The following is a 24,769-nucleotide window of genomic DNA, read 5'->3' as shown; positions in this document are numbered from 1 at the left end:
CAGCTAACTGGAAAAAATACTTCAAAAGACTAAAGAATACAAGTAAAACATACAGAGCTTTAAGGTCCATGGACCATAAACATGACAACGGCAGCGAAACGTAAAAAATAACGACTTTGATCACAAAACACAGAATCCAACCGTTATTATTCTGAGTCACAAAATCAACCCACAGACTATTTCAAATCAATGACGTTTCTGTCATATTTACTTCATAGAACTTAACCTATAATTATTTTAAGTTGTAGACTCGCTTTATTTGTTGTTTTTGTTAGAAAACCAACTCATAGAATCTATTCGTTTCAAGTAATGTGCTAAATTAACGTTTACAATCATGTGGACTACCAAAACTTTTCTTACTAAAACTAAACGAGGGAATATATTGAAGGTAAGGTTATGTTTACTAAACTCTTCTGCTTATGTTGCAAAGAAATTCCATCATTACATCCAAAATAATATTAATGACTCGGTGAACATATCATACATTAAACACTTCCACTGTGAATATAAACCAAAAAGTTTACGATAATTTTCACAATCTCTCTCCTGATATATTTGGTTTAAAAATGATTACCTATGTATTTTGTAATAATCTACTACCATATGCGAAAACTATGAAATGGCTCTTAGATGCATCATATAAATCTTAACTAGTTTAAGATAGCTGTCAATTTTCCGAATACAATAAAATAAAATAATAAAATTTAACTTTCTTTCAGATTGTTAGAGAACATTACTTGCGCGATGACCTGCTCTGTGGTTCAGCGGCGTGCAACGTGTGCCCGCACAAGGACAGTGAAATATCCTTGGATGCAGAACCAGAGTCCATATGCACCTTGTATGATAACCCGCACTACCTGGTGTTAGACTCTAATGTGGTGCTGCACCAAATAGACGTTCTCGAGGAAGATGCTCTGAAGAATGTGATCATCCTTCAAACTGTGCTGGATGAGGTGAAGCATCAGAATACGGCCATATTGCAAAGGCTGCTGGAAATAATTGGCAGTAAGAAGCGAAAGTTTTATACTTTTGTTAATGAACACCATAAGTAAGTGAAATTCAGAGAATAATAGTAGCATAAAGCTAGTAGAAAGCTGCATTGTAGAACTACTACACTGTACACCTGTGCATAGTACTACTACTGTACCCCTGTGCTAATACTTTGTGCTATTATTTGCTAATCCTAACATTCGTTACCAGTATGATGAAAATAATCCTTGCTTTAGGGATACATATGTGGAGCGTCAACCAGGTGAGAAGCAAAATGACAGGAATGACCGGGCCATCAGGAAGGCAGCCTCTTGGTACGAGACACACCTCTCCTTCGGGACTGTAGATGGGGAGTTTCCTAAGGTGGTTCTACTGACTGATGATGAGAACAACAGGAAACTTGCACAAAAAGAAGGCATAGTGTGCTCTACAGGTTAGTAGTCAGTATTTATCTGAATGTATCCGTCTGGTAGTGGCAAAGTGAAAGGATTATCCAGATGGAGAACATAATTCTCTGGCTACTTAGGGTTTTATGGTACAGATACATCACTTAGGGAGGCTCTTCTTCTGCAACTCATATAGTTATAGGAAACCAAAGATTATAATTATTTATGTGGACACATTCATGGATAATTTATTTAAATATTTATAACTAGCTGTTCCCGCGCGCTTCGTTTCGCCTTAAAAAGTTTTCCCGTGAGAATTCCGGGATAAAAAGTAGCCTATGTTCTTTCCCAGGGTCTAGACCGTATGTATACCAAATTTCATTCAAATCCGTTCAGTAGTTTACAAAACTAAAATATTTTTTTCAGTTAAAGACTACATAGAAAATGTAACAGGTTTTGTGGGATTAGTGGACAAGTTGTCCAAGAATGTAATACCAGAGACTTGTTCAAAGGATGCCTTGTACCCCGCTCACTTGACTCCGTCGGCCATACAGGCGGGCATCCGCAATGGAAAGATGTACCAGGGGACTTTCCATGCTTCCAGGGAAAACTTCCTAGAGGGAACTGCTAGCGTCAATGGCTTTGAAAAACCGGTAACTTTAATTTCTATTATTTGAAATATGTACTAGTTATTCTCATGAGATTTCCATGAACTTAGTGGAATTTCCATCAGGATAGGCCATCAGGTTATAAGTGAGGTTTAGACTGGCAATAATATTGCAGCAGTCAGCTTGTGCAAGGTAATTTTGCTACAGTTACAGGTTTATGAAACTTGCTGAAGTTTACTTCTGTAATTTTTACACAGATGACTATGATAGACATCATCACCTCTTTTTATAATTACACATGTTTTATCCTTTACCACCTTTCAGATCCTCCTCCAAGGCCACATAGGCATAAACCGAGCAGTGGACGGAGATGTAGTAGCCATAGAGCTGTTACCTGAAGAGGAATGGCGCAAGCCCAGTGACATAGTCCTAGAAGACAAGGCCGATGACCCAGGCGACCTATTAGAGGAAGAGTCAGAGCTCCTGAAGACAGCGAAACCGGCTGATAAAGGCGATGATGATATAACGCCCACGGGCAAAGTAGTCGGGATTATCAGGAGGAAGTGGAGGCAGTACTGTGGGATACTGCTGCCTAGCAAGTTTCCAGGTAAAGTAGAAGTATGCTTAAAATATAGGTTCAATCAAATACTGATGCCGATTTTCATTAAGAGATGACAAAAAAAACCTAATGGATAGAGGTAGATTTTTCTAAATTTACAGTTGTCACTGTTTCACTATTTATTTATTTATTTATTCTTCATTGCACAATATACAAAAGTAATTATGTACAATTAGGTGGACTTAATGCTAAAAGCATTTTCTACCAGTCAACCTACAGGAGGTACAGGTACACTATTAAATGAGATCAATATATTATAATTATTTACTACCAAAGAAATTCACGACAGTCGATTATTTCGTATGTATCACAGAATACTATACTCTGTATAAAGTGCAGTTGTAAATGAAGTGCAATACTTGGTATGTTGCCCAGTTTGTTTATGTTGATATTTACGTTATGTCTTGGCACATTTCCAGTTCCTAATATGAAACAAAGGCAAAATGGTTTCAAAACAGTATTTTCAAAGGTTTATAATTTTAAAATGCTACACCATTTAGTGCGTTTTTTGAGCTGGGTTAAGTTCTTATATGGTCAGTTTCTTGACTTCTGTAATTTTTTCACTTTCGCATTATACACCAATTCAATCATCCTTTAATTTCGCATAGATATAATGTTTGTTTTGTTTTCTTTGAATTAGATCATATTCGTATGTGTATTTGTGAACTTACATATACCTTTGTATGTCAATCTTTTCGTATAGTCTTGCTCTCTATCACTACCTATCGCAACCTATTTTCATCCTTTATCACCTCTACTTTTGCCCCCACAGGGACTTCTCAAAATATATATTTAAACCAGCGAATCATAAATAATAGATACATCTCCTTATTATTAAATTTAAGAGCCTTGATCTTGTCGATGTAGTTCCCACCACCGCGGTCTGTCACTAGCCAGTTCTTTCATTTCCATATATACCTTGTTTCACGGGGAAAGACATCTGACAGAACCCTTATTACATTCGAATAAGTGTAGTTTTTGTTTTTATCAGACGTCTTTCCCCGTGGAATGGAATATAGATAAATAATCACGTATGTTTCCCCCTACAGGCGCAACCCAGCACCTCTTCACGCCGGCCGAGAAGCGAATCCCGCGAGTGCGCATAGAGACTAGACAGAGTGATGCCCTGAGCTCGCAGCGCATCCTGGTGGCGCTGGACTCGTGGCCGCGGAACAGCCGCTACCCGCGCGGACACTTCGTGCGCGCGCTCGGACCCATCGGTAGCTACCTATGTGTCTATAGTGTGTAGGAAAAATAGCAAAAATACGAGAAAAAAATATTGAAATTTTTTGTTGGTCACTAAAGAGCTCGTAACTTTTAAATGGCTTAACCGATTTCGATCAAATATAGTTCTAATTAAAGAGCGTTATTTTACCTATCTAACTAAAAAACCCGCATCAAAATCGGTCCATCCGTTTGCTCGCTACGTGGCTCTAAAGGCGGCAGTGCCACATTCGCGCGTGCGCATAGAAACGCGGCAGAGCGAGGCGCTGAGCTCGCAGCGCATCCTGGTGGCGCTGGACTCGTGGCCGCGGAACAGCCGCTACCCGCGCGGACACTTCGTGCGCGCGCTCGGACCCATCGGTAACTAGCTACGCGTCTTTAATGTAGGAAAAATACATGGAAAATAAATTATGAAAAATTTCATTGATGACAAAAGAGCGCGTAACTCTTGAACGACTAAACCGATTTTGATGAAATACGGTTCTACTTAAAGAGCGTTCTTTTACCTATCTAACATAAAAGCAAGCATCAAAATCGGTCCATCCGTGTGTCCGCTACATGGCTCTAAAGGCGGCAGAGCGAGGCGCTGAGCTCGCAGCGCATCCTGGTGGCGCTGGACTCGTGGCCGCGGAACAGCCGCTACCGGCGTGGACTCTTTGTGCGCGCGCTCGGACCCATCGGTAACTACCCATGTATCTATAGATAGTGGATAAAAACATGGAAAAAATATAGAAAAATTTAGGTGATCAGCGTATTTTTCAAAAGGCTGAACCGATTGCGATCAAATATGGTTCCTACTTAAAGAGCGCACATTTATCTATCTAACTAAAAAACCCGCATCTAAATCGGTCCATCCGTGTGCCCGCTACATGGCTCTAAAGGCGGCAGTGCCACACCCGCGCGTGCGCATAGAGACGCGGCAGAGCGAGGCGCTGAGCTCGCAGCGCATCCTGGTGCAGGCGCGGATCCAGACCTCAAAATAAGTAAGGGCAAGTCGAGGGCCAGTCTAAAAAGGTGGTTTTGCCTCGCCTTGAAGTACCTACCACAGTTTTTTTTATTAAGTATTTTGATTTTTTTGTATGAAAATATTTTTTTGTATGACTTCAGTTTTTGAAAATGTTGACAGACAAAAGTCTATGACAACGTAAAAAACTAGACTAAATTCGTATTTAAATGAGGCTGATTTTATCTCGATAGGCAAAATAGTTTTTTTAGATAGTTAAATACCTGCCGCTGTTTAAAAAAAAGGCTTTTTTTGACAAAACAGTGATTTAAATTTCCTCAATTTTGTCCCTAATACAGAAGGCAAAAGTTAATAAGTTTGGATGGATTACCATACATGGTAATCTTTTACGAGAAAACGGATATCACTTTTCTGCAACCTGAACTTAAATTCAAGCTACTTTTTATTGCGGAATTCCCAAGCCAAAGGAAAATCTTTTTCCGCAAACGGAGTGGGTTTTAGGGCTCAAAATTAGGGAAGAATAAAAAAATCCGGCCAAGAGCGTGTCGGACACGCACATAAAAGGGTTCCGTAGCCATAAGAAGGGACGACCGCTGGACACAAAAAATTTAGTTAGGGCAACTGCACGTAATAAGTTGGTAGAGTTGTATAAAAATAACTATGTATGATACAGAGTCCGCTATAGTTTTCTTTGAAAGTACTTACTTGGAGGCATACAAAACATTTATTTCAGAATTAAGTATATTAATAGTATTTCAAAAGGGGGGGGGGGGCTCTAATTATTTTTATTATTATTTTAATATGTGGGGACTTATAACTTTGTATTTAATGTATCTCGAGACTGGGGGGTTAGATCCACATGGTAAAAAGGGCAATTTTTGTTGTATTTAAAGATACCTTTTTAAAGATACCCCACACGATGGGATAAGTCGATTTTCTTTTCGAATTAACTTTTCGCTGTATGGGAGGGGGCGTAAAAAATTATTATTATTCGATAATTTAAAAATCTTTTTTTTGGATTGTTAGTACATCTCTCCACAAATTTTCGTGATAATCGGTGCAGAAAAGGCGGAGAAGGAGCCAGAATGGGCAGACGGACAGACATGACGAAACAAGGGTTCCTAGTAGACTACGGAACCCTAAAAACAGGCCAAGTGCGAGTTGAACTTGCGCACTGAGGGTTCCGCACTACTCTACTTACCTGAGATAATTTTCCTTTTAATTTCGTCATACGTACCGTGAATTATTACATATTTTTTGGGCCAATCATTTAGCCAGCAGGGGGGACACATGAGTATAACAAAAAAGAGCACTTTGAAGCTTAATATTTCGTAAAGAAAACAAAAAAAAAAAAACACGCACTCACGCCTTGTACTAATGTACTCCCTTGCGGGGTAGGCAGAGGTGCATTGCTGCACCCACTTTTCGCCAGAGTGTTATGTTAGTCCCAATGTAATAGGGGGCGGGCCTATTGCCATTTTACGGGCACATCCAAGACCCGAGAACAAATATCTGTGTTTAAACAAATATCTGCCCCAGCCGGGATTCGAACCCGGGACCATCGGCTCAGTAGTCAGGGTCACTAACCAATACGCCATTCGGTCGTCACTGAATTATGTTATACTTCGTAAACCAATCACTGAATTATGTATCTGATTAAATAAATTAAAATAATATCACTGAATCAAAAAATTGTTTGATCATGCCTAAATATTTTTGAAAGACCTATTTAACGATATCCCACATTATCGAAACACCGGAAATAAAAATGTAATCTAAATTTTACGTGCAAGTACGCCTTAAAAAAATTCTTACTTTATTTTATTTTAGTATGTTATCAGGGTCGTAAACGTATACGTAAATAGTGTCTGACCGTTAGCCGTAACCAGACTCTTAGCATGACAGAAAATTTTATGGTTTTGGAATTCTTTAATAACTATCGGTAGGGCTTTCCAGGTGGGAAAAAAATTACATAACATGATCCGAAATCATCTCATCATTACTATAAAAAGCCATATACCTACCTACAAAGTGATAAAATAACTAAATTATATTATTAAAATCCCGTGACTTGATACGGCAAGTCATTTAGGTGATGGGCATGCCCATCTTGCCCATATGGGTGGATCCGCGCCTGTCCTGGTGGCGCTGGACTCGTGGCCGCGGAACAGCCGCTACCCGCGCGGACACTTCGTGCGCGCGCTCGGACCCATCGGTAACTAGCTATGCGTCTTTAATGTAGGAAAAATACATGGAAAATAAATTATGATAAAATCCATTGATGACAAAAGAGCGCGTATCTCTCAAACGACTAAACCGATTTTGTCCAAATATGATTCTAATTAAATAGCGTTTCTTTATCTATCTAACAAAAGAACCCACATCAAAATTGGTCCATCCGATTGCTCGCTACATGGCTCTAAAGGTGACAGTGGCACACCCGCGCGTGCGCATCGACGTGACAGAGCGACGTTACGAGTTTCCATTCAACATAAAAAATAACATACTGCCGTCGACACTTCGTCAACTAATAGAACCTCTATTCCCAGGCGACAAGAACGCTGAGAACGAGGTGCTACTGCTAGAGCACGACGTCCCTCACGCTCGGTTCAGCGAGGCCGTGCTGGCGTGCCTGCCGCCCGACGACTGGACCATTCCTGAGGAGGTTAGTTGGGTGACTTTGTGCCGGTTTCTATACTTATCGATAGCTGACAGTTGCTATAGAGTTATAAGGTTTTGACACATAAAAATTATCACTCTGCCAAAATCGTATGAAATCAACTGTCACCTATCGATAGATAGAGTTATTGAAACTGGCAGTTAGTGCTTTTGTTCGGGCGATAAGATTAGCTACCTGACGACTAGATCATGCCTGAAGGGAATGAGATACATATAACTGTATTTAGTGAGGCTGTGCTGGTGTGCAGCCCGATGACTGGTTAGTTATGCGACTTACTGCCGGTTTCAATACTGTATCTATATCGATAGCTCACAGTTGCTATCATAAGGTTTAGACACATAAAAAGTAGCATTCTGTCAAAAGCTATCGATAGATAGAGTTATTGAAACTGGCAGTTAGTGCTTTTTGTCGGGCGATAAGGTTCGCTGTCTGACGATTGGATCATTACTGAAGATAATGAGATACAGATAACTGTAGTTAGCGAGGCTGTGCTGGTGTGCCTGCCGCCCGCCGACTGGACCATTCCTGAGGAGGTTAGTTGGACGACTTTGTGCTTTATTGTCAGGTGATAAGGACCGAAGACTATTATTGAAGAGGCTTAAGAGTCAGCCACGCCAAAAAAAGATGATATTGGTGCCAATCGATGATTAAAATATACCCAGAAGATGTTTTATGGCACACCGGTTGATGAACGAAGTTAGACGGCGACTTTATGGCGTATCTAGGTGCTATACCTATAGTTTGTTATGTATTCGCGTAAATGTCGCTTTTTCCAAATGACCAACACAACAACACATATTTAAAAACACTAATCTCCCCTCTAACACTTTCACTCACACTCACGTAATCCCACAGGAGATCGCCAAGCGTCAAGACCTGCGTCCCCTGTGCATCTGCTCGGTGGACCCGCCCGGCTGCACCGATATTGACGATGCACTGCACGCGAGGGTCATACCTGTCTCTAGTGCTGACGGGCTGAAGAGGTCAGTGTTATGAGTAAAAGTACCCACTTTAATCCATTCCACGGTGAAAGACATCTGAATGAACCCTTATTACATTCGAATATAGGTACCTTTATTTGTGACAGATGTATTTCCCCGTGGACTGCGATATAGGTGGCAAATGACGACTAGTGACTACAAAGACATAAGGTTTCGGAGGAATGTTCGAACGCCGAGTCACTGTTTAGCTTCTGTGGCGCTGCATTTAGAATAAAAATAATGTTTAAATGCTGCGTTCTAGTTGTCTGCTTTTCTAGTACAGACGGGTTGAAGAGGTTAGTGTTATTATGTCATGCCTCGTAGATCCTCACTTAAGGGATGGGTGTCGCGCGACTCGTGTCCGCGTCGATGCGGCCATAGACTAATAACAGTCCGGCGGCATATCATATCCATAAATTTTCAATGTCATGTCATAGGACAATCGACTTTGCCTCACCAAAGAAACTGACAAAAAACTCATAATATTTGCAATGTACGGTCAGCTGCATTAATATCTATACACTTTTATACTTTTTCAAACTACTTCCTTAGTTAAAAAACTGTCAATGTTTGGATGAATAAATGGGCAGTTTTTGAATTTGACAAGGTACAAAGATGTATAACTACGTATGCAGCTGACTGATTGTATATGTAACTTAACCTTGTTGTGTTATATTATCTGTAACAAATGTACTTAAGTACTTTCCCTTTTAACATGCCATCACATTAATCTTCCAGATACGAAGTAGGGGTGCACATCGCGGACGTGACCCACTTCGTCCGTCCCGGCTCGGCGCTGGACCGCGAGGCGGCAGCTCGAGCCACCACCGTGTACCTGGTGGACCGCCGCATCGACATGGTGCCCGGTATGTCCACTATATCTCCCCACACAGCAGGTAGCGTGCACATAGCGCCACCACCGTGAACCTGGTGGACCGCCGCATCGACATGGTGCCCGGTATGTCCCGGTATGTATTTATCGTGACATAGTGACGTTTTTCTACGTCGATAACGAACCCGTGTAGCGGCAGCAGTAGGGGTATAAGTAGCGGATGGTGTATGTCCGCTACTTAAACGGTTGTTATAAGCCGTATCAATATATAAACGAATCTTAAACGCGGTTACTAAATCATAACTTTATACTCGCACATCTAGAGCACGCCGCAATCATAAAAATACATTTTCAAAGAAAAAAGCTGCGTTATCAATCCTATCAATCTGAACATGTTACTCCCTTATTCCAGAGCTGCTGAGTTCGAACCTGTGTTCCCTGCGCGGTGGCGAAGAGAGGCTGGCCTTCTCCTGTGTGTGGGAAATTGATGAAAATGCACACGTTTATACTACTAAGTTCCACAAGAGTGTTATAAAGGTGAGACTTTACTTGGGATCCTTTGTTTATAGCGACTGAAATATTTTTTCTATACGGACCTGCATAATATCCACAGCCTGAAATTCGTAGTGTTATCTGCATTTCGTTATAATGCACTATACATATATCTTGTTCCTTCTACTTTTCAGTAGCGATTTACCAATAATAATCTACGTATAGTCTCTAAAATCTAAAATTTAGCAGGATTCCTTACTAATAACTTCTTTCCTTACAGTCGCGTTCAGCCATGACCTACGAAGAGGCTCAGATAGCGATAGACGACGACAAAAGAAAAGACGAAGTGGCGACTTCACTCAGAATTCTCAACAAACTGGCCAAGAAGATGAAGAAGAAGCGACTGGACAACGGAGCACTGCTGCTGGCTTCACCGGAAATTCGATTCCAGGTATGTTTTTTCGTATTTTTTTGCCCATACTTATTTTTATAGATTATGTACAATATCTTTTTATTAATACTCAGAAACATTTCCTTTTGCTCGGCAAACGCCATATCTCTGGCAAACGCCTACCCTATTAATTTCATATGTAATAAGTCTTCCTTATGAGTGGAGATTACAAATAAGCCAACATAGCGTGGGAGGATCCCAAAGTTGCTCGAGCCACGACCGTATATGTATACTTAGGTAACCGGTAGTGATAGGATGAGGAAGTTGGAGTTAACTATGTGCATTTTATTATGATTAACTGTGTGACACAACCAAATACATCACTAAACCTATTCCCCCACAGGTAGACTCAGAAACGCACGACCCAATAGAGGTGCAAAACAAGAAAGTGATGGACACAAACTCTATGGTGGAAGAGTTCATGTTGCTAGCCAACACGAGTGTGGCGGAGCGACTGGCTCGGGACTACCCGCAGTGTGCCCTGCTTAGGAGGCACCCCGCGCCGCCGCAGGCCTTCTTCCAGAATTTCCTCAAGGCTGCTAAACAACAGGTCGGTGCTTCTTATACAGGTGTTTCATAGTAAGTTAAGCAACAGGTAGATGTATAATACCTGTTGTTAGAAAACCCTAGTGTAGCTAGAGTCACCGACATAATCTCAACGAGTTAGGAAGCTTAAAAAAGTGGTAGTGGGCTGGTCACATCTGTCGAAGAACCGATAACCGATGGGGTAAACGTGCTCTGAAGTGGAGACTGCGACAAGGTAAGCGTAGCGTTGGACGGCCTCCGGTTAGATAGGTGGCTAATTGGATGCGGAAAACTATAGATCGTATCCAGATGCGTGCTTTTAGAAAGGCCTACGTCCACCAGTGGTAAATGTGTTCTCGACTAGGCACACGTAGTTTAGCCAACTTGCGGAAGGTGACTGGTAATCATAGGATGCGGAGAGCTATAGCTCGCATCCAGTGGCGTGCTTGCGAGAGGCCTACGTCCATCAGAGGACGGCTATAGACACCAACACGAGTGTGGCCTCGCGCCTGGCGGGACTACCCGCAGTGTGCCCTGCTTAGGCGGCACCCCGCGCCGCCGCAGGCTTTCTTTCATAACTTCCTCAAGGCCGCTAAACAACAGGTCAGTGTGTAATGGTCACATATGTCGAAGAACCGATAACTGATAGGGTAAACGTGATCAGGAGTGGAGACCACGATAATCCAAACGTAGTGGAGAACGCCCCCCCGGTTAGATGCGGTGGCTGATTGAAAGCTATAGATCGCATCCAGACGCGTGCTTTTAGAGAGGCCTACGTCCAGCAGTGGTAAACGTGTTCTGGATTGTAAACTGCGACTAGGCACACGTAGTGTAGCCAACTTGCGGAAGGTGACTGGTAATAATTGGATGCGGAAAGCTATAGATCGCATCCAGTGGCCTCCTTTGGGAGAGGCCTACGTCCAGTGGACGGCTATAGTCACCAACACGAGTGTGGCCTCGCGGCTGGCGGGACTGCCCGCAGTGCGCGCTGCTGCGGAGGCACCCCGCGCCCCGCACGCCTTCTTACACTACTTCCTCAAAGCTGCTAAACAACAGCCCCCGTATTATGTAACTCCGGGTGGGGTTGGTTGATATAAAATGGCTGACAACTTAGAGCATTATTAATTAATAACTTTTTACTGACTTAACTGATTTCACAAACGTTTATGTTGAATGTAAGGATATATTGGTAGGCTTCTTGCATATTTCTTTCACTAAGATTTTTCTTGTTTTCGGTTAATAAGTCTCTAAGTTGATACCAATTATCACCGGTTGCTAACTCTCAAAAAGTTACAAAATACGGGGGCAGGTCGGTGTATAATGGTCACATCTGTCGAAGAACCGATAACTGATGGAGTAAACGTGTTCTGGGCAAGTAGCACGGGGCGCATTTAAGACGTGATATAAGTTTTGCATCGCGCTCACTCACATCGCGCAGCCTCAAGAGCGAGCGCGGCGCAGAACTCTGGTCACGTTTTAAATGCGCCCCGTGCTAGCCCTTCAGGAGTGGAGACCGCGGCTAGGCAAACGTAGTGTAGGACACCCTCCGGCTAGATGGCGAAAGGCGGCTGGTAATTATTGGTTGCGGAAGGCTATAGCTCGCATCCAGTGGCATACTTTACGAGAGGTCTACGTCCAGCAGTGGACGGCTACAGACGCCAACACGAGTGTGGCCTCGCGGCTGGCGGGACTACCCGCAGTGCGCGCTGCTGCGGAGGCACCCCGCCCCCCGCACTCCTTCTTACACTACTTCCTCAAGGTTAGCGGCCTTGAGGAAGTTGTGGACAACAGGTCAGTAACTATTAGCAAAATTTATCTATATCACAATGACACATTATACCATTACCGTATCGTAATTATACCGTTTGTCATAGTGTGTGACCCCGGTGTCCGGAAAGGTTCACTTTCGATTTAGCTGCTGTAGCCTGCACAGTTCTATCCCCAGACATGCCATATATCCCTGCCCCCCCAGACCTCTGCAATGGACCAGCATGTGTGTGACTGCCATAACTTTATAAATTACTTGTAAATTAATTCTCTATCTCTAATAGGACGATAACACCTAACGAGTAGTGGTGAGACAGTATCCTCGGCCGATCCTCGACCAATGAACGGCTAGCAAGTGACCGAGTGCGCGGCCGAGTACACTGACTCGCCACTGTACTCGTTAGGTGTAATTGACCCATAATCTAATATAATCGAATCTCTAATCTAATCAAATAATATAGTTCCCCCTACTACTCTTTGTCCACAGGGCTTCGACCTAGACGTGTCAACAAACAAGGCCTTCTCAAAATCCCTCGACTTAGCCGTCATCCCCGGCCGTCCATACTTCAACACGCTGCTACGTATAATGGCAACGCGGTGCATGCAACAGGCGGTGTATTTCCCTAGTGGTAGTAAAACGGCAGAAGAGTTCTACCACTACGGGCTGGCGTGCCCTATTTATACGCACTTCACCTCGCCTATTAGACGGTTAGTGGATTTTTAGTAAGAGAATGGATGGGTTTTGTTATGTGTACGACTGTACGTGTGTAACTGTGGAAAGAACGGTTTGACACATTGTAATATGTGTGGAGCTCCTTAGTATATCCAGATTTATGATTACGCCCTTCTCTAATGATGATAATATATTGGATAGCTAATAGCTATACGACTAATCTCTTCGTACTTATCACCAGTTGCAATATAGGGTACATTGAAGAAAGTTTTTGACCTCGATTAGGATAGACTGAATAGTATTGAGTTCTATTGTTCTCTTTAGAGTTCAAGAAGGAAACCTGGCAACTCCCATTCTTTTCCTCTGTAAACTTAAAACAAATACTTACCTTATTTAAAACTCTTTAATAATTAATTGTTCCCCAGATACGCAGACGTGATAGTCCACCGCCTTCTAGCGGCAGCCATAGGCGCAGACGTGTCGCACGCGTCTCTACTGGACACCAAGCAGGCGGACTCGCTGTGCGACAACCTCAACTACCGACACCGGCAGGCGCAGCGCGCTGGCCGGGCCTCTGTGGCCTTGAATACTCACGTACGTTGCTGTATTTAGTAGCTATAAACACTTACCTATGTATGGGTGGGTTTTCTAAGAAGTATCGCGTCATAAATTATTAGGTTCTTTCTTTAATATTAGCCAATTTGGTCAGTAGATCGTGATTGGACTAAGGTTCTTATTACGGCCAATCAGGGCTCACTTTGACAAAATTCACGTAATACATGCAAGTTATCGACATGTCTGGTCAAAGAATCGGTATCCACTGGACCAGCAGGTGACAGTATTGCTCTTTTCTTGTAAGAAACCTATTTTTTTTATTAACGATTACCTAGAACACACATTTCAAAAATAATAAAAAAAAAAGTAATTAGAAATGAGTGTGGGTGTGTTTATTGACTAATGATGAAGCTGATTGATATTTAGTAACACATTTCTCATCCCCCCCCAGATCCTATTCCGCGACCGCGTGGAGATAGAAGCGGCGGTGGTGCTGGCGGTCAAGCGGAACGCGCTTCAACTGTTAATACCCAAGTACGGGCTGGAGGGGCCGTTGTATCTACCTGCGGAGAAGTTCTTGTACAACGAGGAGGTAAGTTGGTGGTGAAGGCTGCGGGTTCGATTAGTTATATCTAGAGATGTTTGTTCATGAGTGTTGGGTGTGTTGAAACATGATAAAACTGCTGTGCGTTGTATGTAATGAAACTATTTCGTATTTGACGGGAAGAGATTGCTAAAAGTAATAAGACGTTCGTTTTAATTTGGTGCCTGTGTTTTCAACATAATCAAGTAGAAATCATGATCCATCCGCCATTTTCATTCAGTTTCTTTATCGGCGCGTATCGTACCAATCTCACTAACGAAAACATATCCAATCAACAGGAGCACCTCCAAACGTGCGGAGACGTGGTTCTCAAGACATTCGACGAGCTGACAGTGCGGCTAAGTCTAGACAGCTCAAACCTACAGCACAGGAAGCTAGTATTCCAACTAGTCAACCCAGTGATACCTGGGTTCAGCTACGAAGCGACGCAGCCAGAGCCTATGGAAGTTGTAGAAGTGACGGATAAAGAGCTACAACAGAAGAAGAGGAAAGAGGCAGCAGAGGGTAAAGCGAGTAAGAAAAAGTCTAGGAAGTCTAAGTGAATGTTGGTTGTACATGTTGTACTTTTATGGTTCGTATGAATATACTTTTTTTTAATGTATGTTGATGTTTTTGTTGTATTTTCGAATGACCTTATGGTAGATTGTCTAAAGAATGAAAAGTCAATGTTATAATTTAAATCCTTTTATTATTAAAAATGTCTTTGGTATGAGCAAAGTATAAATACAAATTACAAACTAACACTTACTTATTACGTAAGTAAATTCGATAGAGTATGTACTAACACAACGGTTGCAGTCTATTATTTTGCATTATCTTCTAGGTTATGGCCCAAATTTATCAACATTCGTTTACCCTATGAGCCACTAACAATAACAACTAAAAGAGTAGGGACTCTAACATTGAGCCTTGTCTTAAACCATTCCGACCCCGATTCAAAAACGTCAAGCAACATCCAATCGAATGCCGTTCTTAATTCAAATCCAGCACAAAACGGCCATTTCAATCATGCTATACGCCGTCTTGCCGGTGGTGGACTGACGGCTTCTACTGCGGGCGGTTGCAGCATACTTTTGCTCTCATCCTTCACTTCTTCTTCAACCGTTTCTGTAGCTGTAGCCTCTGCCGTAGTTTCAACAATGGCGGGTATGGACTGGGCGGATATCCGGGCTATTTCCTGGTCGACTTTATTGATGAGCTGATCGAGGGCGGTGGCCCAGCGTGTGGCCGGGATCGTGTGTCCCGGCGCGAGGCGAGAGTCCGTCATGACGGCGATACGGACCGTGTCCGCGTATTGGATCACGGTTAGCGACATACCTGTGGAAAATAAGAAAAGTTTTGGAAGCTTATCTCATAAACTACACTTAAGGATAGGGTAAAATGGCGTGACATGACCAACAAAGCCGACCCTAAATAAGGATAAGGCAAGGAAGAAGAAGAAGAAGAACACATAACATTGCATTGTTAAAATTTTGTTGACAGATTTTGCTTAAAGGTGTGTCTAAACAAAGCGCTGCAGGTGGCACACGCTGGTAGGTCTGCGCTATGATTAGACACTATTCTGAGCACGCATAGAATGCGCCAATCATAACATGTCACGCTGAACGTCGCAGAGACAACACCCGAATAAATAAAATGCCTCCATCTTAATACTCAGTAAATATGACTGTAACTAAAAAAAGCAATAAACTCACTGATATTAGCCTGCGGCGGCCTCCAGTACAGCACATGATCGAGCGCCTGCCCCCACTGCATGGCGCGCGCCCGCGTCGCCGCCGGCGCTAAGATCTCAGCGTAGGATACCGCGTATCTGTTGTAGATAGACAAATATAATACAGTTCTGCTGTTTATTAATGAAATAGTGTAAAAACACTATTTCATTAATAGGGAAAACGGGAAACCCTTCAAAGGCGATGCGAATCTCACACAAAAGTGTGAGATTCGCATCGCCTTTGAAGGGTTTCCCGTAACAGGTCTTGACGTATTCCGCGTAAAGTAGGGCAGTTGCACAGAGTTCAACACACATTAGACTTTTGTTCGCATATACCTTACGGGGATATTGACAAAGAATATCTATTCGAGTAAGAATTAAGTATGCAAAAATATTTCATAATGCATTCTGTTTTCTGGTGTAATTGAAAAAGCATGTATAGTCTATAACACATATAAACTATACATAAATCCTAACTAATATTATAAATGCGAAAGTAACTGTGTCTGTCTGTCTGTCTGTCTGTCTGTCTGTTACTCTTTCACGCCAAAACTACTGAACGGATTTGAATGAAATTTGGTATACATACGGTCAAGACCCTGGGAAAGAACATAGGCTACTTTTTATCCCGGAATTCCCACGGGAAAACTCTTTAAGGCGAAGCGAAGCGCGCGGGAACAGCTAGTAGTCTATAATAGCGTTTTACGAGTAAGCAGGGCTGTTGCACAGAAGTCAACACACATTAGACTTTTGTTTTTATCGCATAAACCTTATGGGGAGATTAACAAAGGTTATATTAGAGTAAGCTTTATGCAGAAATACTTCATAATGCATGCTGTATTTTGGTGTGATTGAAAAAGCATGTATAGTCTATATTACATATTATAAACTATACATAAATAGTCTATGAGACTTATTGAATCCAATAATACACTTACATAAATAAAATAATTATGTATGAGTTCCACATACCTCCGAGACAGTAGGTTGAGCGTGAGTCTGGCGAGCGGCGACGGCACTGCTCTAGTGAGAGTGCCGTACCGCGCTTGCGCCGTCCACGCCGCCGCTAGGGCGCCCTGCGAATATACACTATATATACACAGCGAATATTTTAAAGTAAATTTATGCCATAGTGTAGTATAGGAATATTTCAGGAAGATTGAATTTATCTGCATAAATAACATTATTAAGTAGTTGTATCGTATGTCGCATAATGGTCTCAGAACCTCTACCTATCATCTTCAGACAAAAGCCTCTTATGCCTAAAGCCGCGTACACACCGGGCCAACGAACGCCCAACGAACGCCAACGGTTATCCCAACGATGGATATTAACATACATAATACAGGGCAGATTGCAGAAACGAAGGCCAACGAAAAACGTTCGTTGGCGTTCGTTGGCCCGGTGTGTACGCGGCTTTACGAACAAGGCAACCAGTCCGAGGATCAATCTTGCTCGGATGATTCACTCCATAACCATATGATATACAAAGGGTTGTGTTTACCTGTCGCTGGCACGCAGACTGCACGACGGCGGCGATGCGGCGCGGGCTCGCTCCCACCGGCAGCGTCAGGCACACCATGCCTGCCAACAGGAATATTTCAATATTAGGCTGTAACTAGGCTTGTGAAGTGATTAGATAAAATATGTTTTGTTTATTAGGGCTGTTAAGAGTATTCGATAATGTAGTTATAAGCACTGCGGACCGTGAGTAAAATATTTCAGTCACATTGCCTCCGCTCTGAATTTAAAGCTGTTTTAATTGGGGCTCTGTAGACTTTAATTTGGTAGTATGTTAATCTACCTACATCAATTTGCGAGGACCAAGTGAATGTCCACATCAAAATCCATAACGTCAAACAACACACTAACCCCCAGTCTGCGACTTCTTAATCTTCTTCCCATCACCCTCAGCAAAGGTAAACAGAAAGTCTTCAGTGGCAGCCCTAGCCGTAGTCAACACGACCTCTGGCGGAGTATTGTGGGTTTGTTCGAAGTAAGCCCGGAGTCCCTCAGTGGCAGCGAATAGTGATAAGTCTGTGGATGACACCCCTAGAGCTCGGGCCGCGCGGTCTATGCCCGCTCGGGACACGGGTTTGGACCATGCGGCCACCTGAAAAAATTAAAGGTAGAAATAATTAATTAAAGGCGTAGATAAAAGAAAGACACATGACTCCACGGCTATGAGTTATAAGCCAATATTTGCCAAGAGCTGACATAAGCATTTGTTGAAATTTGGCAAAGGCATAAAGATAGTAACGATAAAGTTTCAAAAACTGAAATCCAACTTGTTAGATACAGCTAGAGAGAATGATTACCTTTCGTCCGCACAGCGAAACAGTCTGCAACGCATGTCTCTGCCCGTCATCCGACCTTATAGTATCAGTCCACAATTTTGCCGGCGCCCTATACGCCGCTACCATCCCTCTCCACGCTTCTGACCCTGCCCTCACTGCCAACTGAGCTAACCCTGCATACTTCCACGTGTAAGTATTCGTGTAGTAAACTTGTCCGGACTTGTTCAAGTCGCGTAAAGCCAGGATTTCCTCCCGAATGGTTAGAGGAAGGCGCAAGATGGTTCGTAGGGTGGTGTAGGTGGTGCTGATGATGGCTCGCGGCCATTTGCGCGGGTCGATCGTCACGAGTGGCGATATGACTAACTGGAATAGATAATTGAGATATGTACTTAGACTACTTAGTTAAAGGTTGTAGCGACTAATTTTACATTTATTACAAGACATTCACTCTTCTTCTTAGGGTGTCAGTGAAAGATACTTACAGACGGTTAATGGTAAACAATTTTACGGTTAGGGATTTAAGTCCCTAAAGGAGGCTCCTTTCGTGTAGCCCGTACAGGTATTTTAGACCATTATTCATTTTCTTAAAGAAAGTGGTTCAAATGTGAAATATGATGGCATAAAAACAAAATAAGGCCGCTATATTTACCTTAGGGATTGTTAGATTCCTGCGATAGCACTCGCGTTGAATACCCGCCAACAGCGCAGTGGGCGTGAACTCACTCATTGAGTCCTTCCCATTATACCTCTTCTTAGTCAACTCTCTTAGCGCACTAACTGTAGACATAAGCACTAACCCAGCTATGTGGAACACTCCAGGAAGGGTTTTCAGCGCTCTAGGACTTTCAACTGGATCGTATTCAGACACAAACTCATTCCAAGCGTTGGACATCATTTCGTTTATCTTCTCGAAGAGTTCTGGTATCGCGGAAGGTGTCGGAAAGAGTTTTATAAGCGGGCTTTGTTGATGTAACTCTTGATTATGCATTATCATTTGTGAAGTCTTCTTTTGTTCAACGAGTAGTAAGTCCCCGATGTTGATAGACTTCTTGCCAGTCATCAGGAGATGATGGACTCTGACGAGGATGTAGTACTTGGGTTCCGTGGACTGGTATGGGATGATGATGTACTGCCACGGCGACTGGTCCGTCGGGAAGTATTTGGACACGATTTCGCTGACGTAATCCTGGAAACAAGTTACAGAGTTTTTTCAGTTGGTGCAAATTGAGTTTATAATTTGATATTGGTTATGAGTGTCATGCTAGATTAAAGCGGGTAGCACGGTGTAGGTATATTAAACATTTAGGGCCTTTTCTGAATATATTAAACAGAATAACACAGCTGATTCTGCTATTGTTTATATCCGACTTTTATCTTGCGCGTCCAACGCCCCATTCTACTTATAATGGAGCACCTTTTATACCCTATGTCACAGTATGTAACCCGCCAACACCTCACCTGCACATTAGTGTCGGCCACCGGGCGGCCCCTGTGCACGGCGCCGGCCACCAGCACGTGGTTGTCCACGTTGAAGGGCACTCGCTGGTCCCACGCGTAGTTCCCCCAGCACGAGACCAGCGCGTGGCGCATGCGCGGGAACATGGCGCCGCCGTGGTTGTCGCGACGGTCGAGGACATGGTCGGTTATGTGCTGCTTCACTTCGTCTACGTTTAGTGGGCCTGTGGAGGAAACTTATACGATGTAGCAAAAAAGGTACAGTAAGCTAAAATGAGGGGGTGACGTCGGGAGTCATTTTGATCAACGACTTTTGAAAATTCGTAAATATTTTTTTTCCACGAATTTTTTTACCCATTGACGTCCCCATAGAAACTTTGATGACCACATGAAGAAATATAGCAGTTTTATTCCTGCCCATGTCTATGTCTATTAAGTTGGACAGCATATTCTAGAACGCAAAAAGATTTTAAGCCAGTGATGATTGGATTAAAGAACTAATATTATTATGATAAAATGTCGGTAAGCAATATCGTTTGTAACACCAGAATTAGCGGCCCATCATTGTGTAATTCGCTCTTATCAGTGTAATTTACAAGGCCTATAAATAAGTAGGTATCACTGTTTAGTTCATTGACTGATACAGACCAAGATTTATCAAATAACAATGTATTATAATTACGAAATGTAGTTACGGTAGCCTGCGTCTAATAAAGGCGTGGTGCAAACCTCTAGTAGTACCTATGCAGCTTGTAACTACTACTGGGTTATTTACTTCCGTGAATGTGTTATGATGTGTTTGGCAGTGTTGTTTGTGTATGTCCCTATGATTGAACAGCCTGCTAGCTTGAGTTTACTATTTTAAATACCCCTGTATACTTTTAGACGAAGTAATACCTACATAGAATTTGAGGAGCTCCCGCCAGATTTAAAAAAGCGATAGGTATGGAAATCTGTACAAACCTCTAACACACAGCAGTACATTGATGATGCCCTGGTTCCTGTGGGTGTCCAACAGTGACCGCACTGTGTCTGTTCTGATAAACTGCAGCTGAGGGTAGCGGCTCGACAGCAGTCGCAGCCAGAGGTTCTTGCTGATGCGGACCACTGGAATACACAGGTTTAAATATTAAGTCAGTGGCATAAAGTTGAGGGTAGGTAAATTCGAACAGTAGCCGGTAGATTTAAAAAGACGAATCATATTTTCAGTACTGGACGATTATTGCCTGATGAGGTTGGTACCAGGAGCCCAGAGATCCAATGAGCTCACCTAAGTAAGACGCAGCGAGGGCCGGCAGCGCAGCCACGGCGACACAGAAGGCGCAGGTCGCGTATAGCTCTTCAAGCAATGCGGCGCGCCAGCCAGCCTTGCGGGACCCCTCCATGGCAGGACAGGGCGCATGCGTGGGACGGCTAGTGAGTGATGTGATTGGCTGAAATTTCTGAGGAGGAATAGTGGTTAGTTTAAAATGTTACCTCACCTATCTAGGTCTCTTAGATGTGTTTGGTTTAGAATGTTACCTTTTTTCTTACATACCTACTAAATTCGTTTCAAAAATTCTAGGTCCCTAAATCGTAAAAATATTTATTTTGGTAGGTATACCTACTCGTAAACGGTGCTGATATGCTTAGTATATTTCCGATGGCAATGTACCTATTGGGTATAATTAATAATAGGTACTCATGAATATGATGAATTGATGATGTAGTTTGTAATCAAATTGCTCTTTTAACAATCTAGGTCTAGGTCACTGCAGTTTCATTTAATCTGTGTTGTTCATTTCATATTTTATGCACTAAAATATAAACATGGAACAAACAGATATAAAACTTTAATTAGGTATAATTAACAGGTTTAGGTACTTATATTTTTTAATAATAAATAATTGTCATGCAGATGTGCACAAATTAAAACTGTAACTAATAGACCACTGATAATTATTTTCCAAGTCTCTTTCTCTCATTATTTTGGTCGTTAAAACCTATATGGTTTACCTAAGTAAGCAAGCAGATAGTTTTATTGAGAAGCCACTTGATCGAGAATGTTGATGTTAGTGACGTTTCACCACATTCGGTTTAGCAATGTTTTCATAACTTTAGAGTATTTACTATTTTGAGCTTCGTTTCGGTTATTTATATCTCTGAGGCTGCGTCTATGAATGTAGAGGCGACCACTGACCGCGACGTCACTTTCTCCTACACTTTGTGAAAGTTTGCTTCAACTATTGCCAACTTTTTAGATATACCTACATAACCGAGCCATGAGAAACCTATCATTTATTTAATAGACCGGCGTGAGATATATACGTTTAACCGCTTATTATATGCCCGTTTTTATGTGTAAGTGTAACTGAGATTGACGCATAGAACAACGTTTGACGTCATATCTCGATTAAATGCACCGATATAAATCATAAATAGAGAAAATGTCAAAACAAAGATTATTGAAAATTATTATAACTTTTGCTGAAGCTGCTGGGTGCATGCATAATATGATGACGTCACTCGATGCAATGCAGTTTGATGCAGTTTACACGGGTTGTAATACTATGGCATAAAACTTTTAGCTCTCAAAAAACGCCAGACATATATATGCACCTATTTAATCTAGGTCTACCTAAATACCTACCTATTATACTTACTACAATTAAGTTTCCAAAAATGGCTACAACATTTTTAACAGCACCGTTAGACTGTTAGCTGTTATAATAGGCTTTTTAGATAAAATTGAAAAAATGCTCAGGAAAAGTAAATTGAGTACCTACGTGCATCGAATTGTAAGTATATTTTAAACACCTAAATAATATTAACCCGATACAGGGTGTTGCAAAAAGGGTATACTAAGCCGAAACATAGTTTCCATAATTGTGCATTCTACTTGAGATAGGTAAGCATTTATCTGTACCTGCCTACTTATTTATTGTTATGGTAGGTAATAATGAAGATGCTAATCTGAAGATACTCGTGTCATATAAATCACCATGTGAGGGTGGCTAGGTTAGCACGGTACAAAGGCAAACCAAACGTGACTGTACCAATCTATCAATCATACGACTATAAGTTTAATTGCTCGGTAATAAAAACTAGTATTGTTGTGATTATGTTGCCGATGTATTTGTATCTTATGACCCCAATGATGAAGATAGCATGACGGCTTGTATCAGTCATTCGTAATTTGTGTAGTAGCTGGCTCTATAGAGTGAAATTTATCAGTGATGAGATGAAGGTCGGTTAATGAGCCCGTCCTTCTGGGCATTAACTAAAAATAAATCGCTAAAAATAATTCTTAAGTTCGTTAATAAGTCAAAATCAAAATCAAAATCAAAAATATTTATTTAAACACCACAGAATTTAGAAAAGTTAGTAGGTACAAACAAATAATTTTAGGAAATTAAATAAAAGGGTGAGAGGTTATAAATTATCGAAATTCGGTGGCTTCCACACTAGGCTCAGCCTGTGTCGTGGATGCCAGTGTACTTGGTTACAAAGTACTTATAAACGTTAGGTAGAGTTGCGTTTTTCAAAAATCTGTAGCTAAGTTCAACTTGATCACAATTTTTTAATTAAGCCAGGGTAGTTATGTTGTTTTTGTACATATAGATATAGAATTTGTGAAGAGCGATGGAAAAAGAGTTTGTTTACAGCCAGGATTCTGTGATCTTGCTTGTTCCATATTATTTGTTTTGTGTTAGCCACTGTTTGTAACATACTTTGCGCTCAGTGGCATTAAATAAACAGTAAACGATTGATTAATTTGGCCGTAACTTATCGTCATTTCACTCCAGTCAATTGTTTTATTTAAGTAGTAGGAGTAGAAAAAAATCGCGGTGCACTGATGTTATTTAATAAAGAAGTACCTTTGTTTTACGTATATCCATTTATAGGTATGGACAGAATAATCTGTGCGTTTTTAAATCCTTATTACCTATCTAACATTTAAACAGCGTCCTACATTTTGCCCTTATTGACCGAATTTTTAACACGCTTACAATTTTATCACTAACTAATTCAAGATAAAAGTTACATTAATGTTAAAAGTTATCTAATTAGTAATTGTAATTACCTACAAACTGTACAGGCGAAAGAATTGAGTTGTATTGTACAACTTGTAGGTACTAATTAAAAATATTTAAGTATCATCTATTCTATACGATTCAGCTTAATGATTTCTTAGATGCCGCATGCCGTGAGGATTATCTGTAGGAGTACCTGTGACGACGTCTGTATCTTAATAACTGGGTAACTTTCTGGTATACGTATAGGTAAATAAAACAGATTTTAACAAATCGGCTAGGTCTGGTGCTCACTACCGCAAAAAGCTACAAATTGTATTATATGTAGTTATCTATCATGTAAGTAAATATGAACAACAGCTTCCACTGATTAACAATGCATATTTAACAACAAAATTAATAAGTAAGTAGCAAACTGTTCCTAGTATGATACTTACTAGTTATTATTCTGTACAAGTATTAACGATCGGTAAATCCTGCTGTTATATTACTTTGAAATCTTGTTAAAAAAACATGTTTTATTATTAAACACAAGCAATAACTTCATCATAACTAAAAAAACAAAACACCATTAAAATGTATCGATAAATAAAAATCACTCACCTGTAATTTCCAAATTCCAAAACAACCGATTTGACACTCGTATTTTATTCACTGCACTAGTCACCACCGCGCGTGCGTTCGCGCAGCTTTCGAATGTCGAATGGCCCACGACAGGCCCCGGCCGCCGTCTGATGCCGCCCTTATCACCGGCCAAGGTCCAGTTTAATATTGTAACGTTATTAGTAAGCCATAACCTAGCGAATAGATAACTGATAAGCCATTGTTTCCAAATCTCGGGTCCCGGGTCGGCAGCTGATTAATGATTGTAATTATGTAAAAAGTTATAGTTATTTATAAATAATTTGGAGTTAGTACCGGTTTGAACATTTGCGTGAACTTT

General features: G+C 41.5%; 2 protein-coding genes across 5 annotated transcripts; one reads left to right on the top strand and one right to left on the bottom strand.

The window, feature by feature from the left end:
- The first annotated feature begins 208 nt into the window (after window positions 1-208).
- LOC105380626 (exosome complex exonuclease RRP44) lies at window positions 209-14,945 on the top strand. Of its 4 annotated transcripts, XM_048623158.1 has the most exons (18): window positions 209-388; window positions 720-1,048; window positions 1,227-1,423; window positions 1,803-2,029; window positions 2,309-2,591; window positions 3,653-3,711; window positions 4,076-4,114; window positions 6,934-7,006; window positions 7,341-7,456; window positions 8,327-8,454; window positions 9,190-9,317; window positions 9,696-9,820; window positions 10,056-10,226; window positions 10,570-10,776; window positions 13,006-13,226; window positions 13,617-13,785; window positions 14,198-14,338; window positions 14,629-14,945. In XM_048623158.1, the coding sequence occupies exons 1-18, from the start codon at window positions 335-337 to the stop codon at window positions 14,890-14,892; spliced, it is 2,931 nt and encodes a 976-aa protein (XP_048479115.1). In that variant the 5' UTR covers window positions 209-334; the 3' UTR covers window positions 14,893-14,945. The 4 variants fall into 4 exon arrangements, with proteins under 4 accessions (XP_048479115.1, XP_048479116.1, XP_048479117.1 ...); XM_048623159.1 differs by lacking the exon at window positions 6,934-7,006 and having other exon boundaries at window positions 4,076-4,187; XM_048623160.1 differs by lacking the exon at window positions 6,934-7,006 and having other exon boundaries at window positions 3,653-3,714; window positions 4,079-4,187.
- Window positions 14,946-15,021: 76 nt separating this feature from the next.
- On the bottom strand, window positions 15,022-24,755 carry LOC105380624. The gene is made up of 11 exons (XM_048623132.1): window positions 24,430-24,755; window positions 21,084-21,255; window positions 20,777-20,920; window positions 19,817-20,037; window positions 19,008-19,544; window positions 18,380-18,721; window positions 17,934-18,174; window positions 17,566-17,645; window positions 17,034-17,137; window positions 16,045-16,160; window positions 15,022-15,667 (listed from the first exon to the last, which is right to left on the bottom strand). Exons 2-11 carry the CDS (start codon window positions 21,196-21,198, stop codon window positions 15,357-15,359), a joined length of 2,211 nt encoding a protein of 736 aa, XP_048479089.1. The 5' UTR covers window positions 21,199-21,255; window positions 24,430-24,755; the 3' UTR covers window positions 15,022-15,356.
- Between the last annotated feature and the right edge of the window lie 14 nt (window positions 24,756-24,769).

Source organism: Plutella xylostella, chromosome 9, assembly GCF_932276165.1.
Source record: "Plutella xylostella chromosome 9, ilPluXylo3.1, whole genome shotgun sequence".
NCBI classification, from domain to species: Eukaryota; Metazoa; Arthropoda; class Insecta; order Lepidoptera; family Plutellidae; genus Plutella; species Plutella xylostella.
The sequence above is the reverse complement of the archived record's forward strand: the minus strand, read 5'-3'. Positions and strand labels throughout refer to the sequence as shown.

Bases quoted from the DNA above. Each gene is read 5' to 3' on its own strand.
- LOC105380626 (XM_048623158.1), top strand. From the start codon at position 335: ATGTGGACTACCAAAACTTTTCTTACTAAAACTAAACGAGGGAATATA. The intron at 2,030-2,308 runs GTAACTTTAATT...ACCACCTTTCAG, and splicing joins TCAATGGCTTTGAAAAACCG to ATCCTCCTCCAAGGCCACAT. The intron at 9,318-9,695 runs GTATGTCCACTA...CCCTTATTCCAG, and splicing joins CCGCATCGACATGGTGCCCG to AGCTGCTGAGTTCGAACCTG.
- LOC105380624 (XM_048623132.1), bottom strand. From the start codon at position 21,198: ATGGAGGGGTCCCGCAAGGCTGGCTGGCGCGCCGCATTGCTTGAAGAG. The intron at 18,722-19,007 runs GTAAATATAGCG...TATCTATTCCAG, and splicing joins GGAATCTAACAATCCCTAAG to TTAGTCATATCGCCACTCGT. The intron at 17,138-17,565 runs GTAAACACAACC...GTATATTCGCAG, and splicing joins AGTCTGCGTGCCAGCGACAG to GGCGCCCTAGCGGCGGCGTG.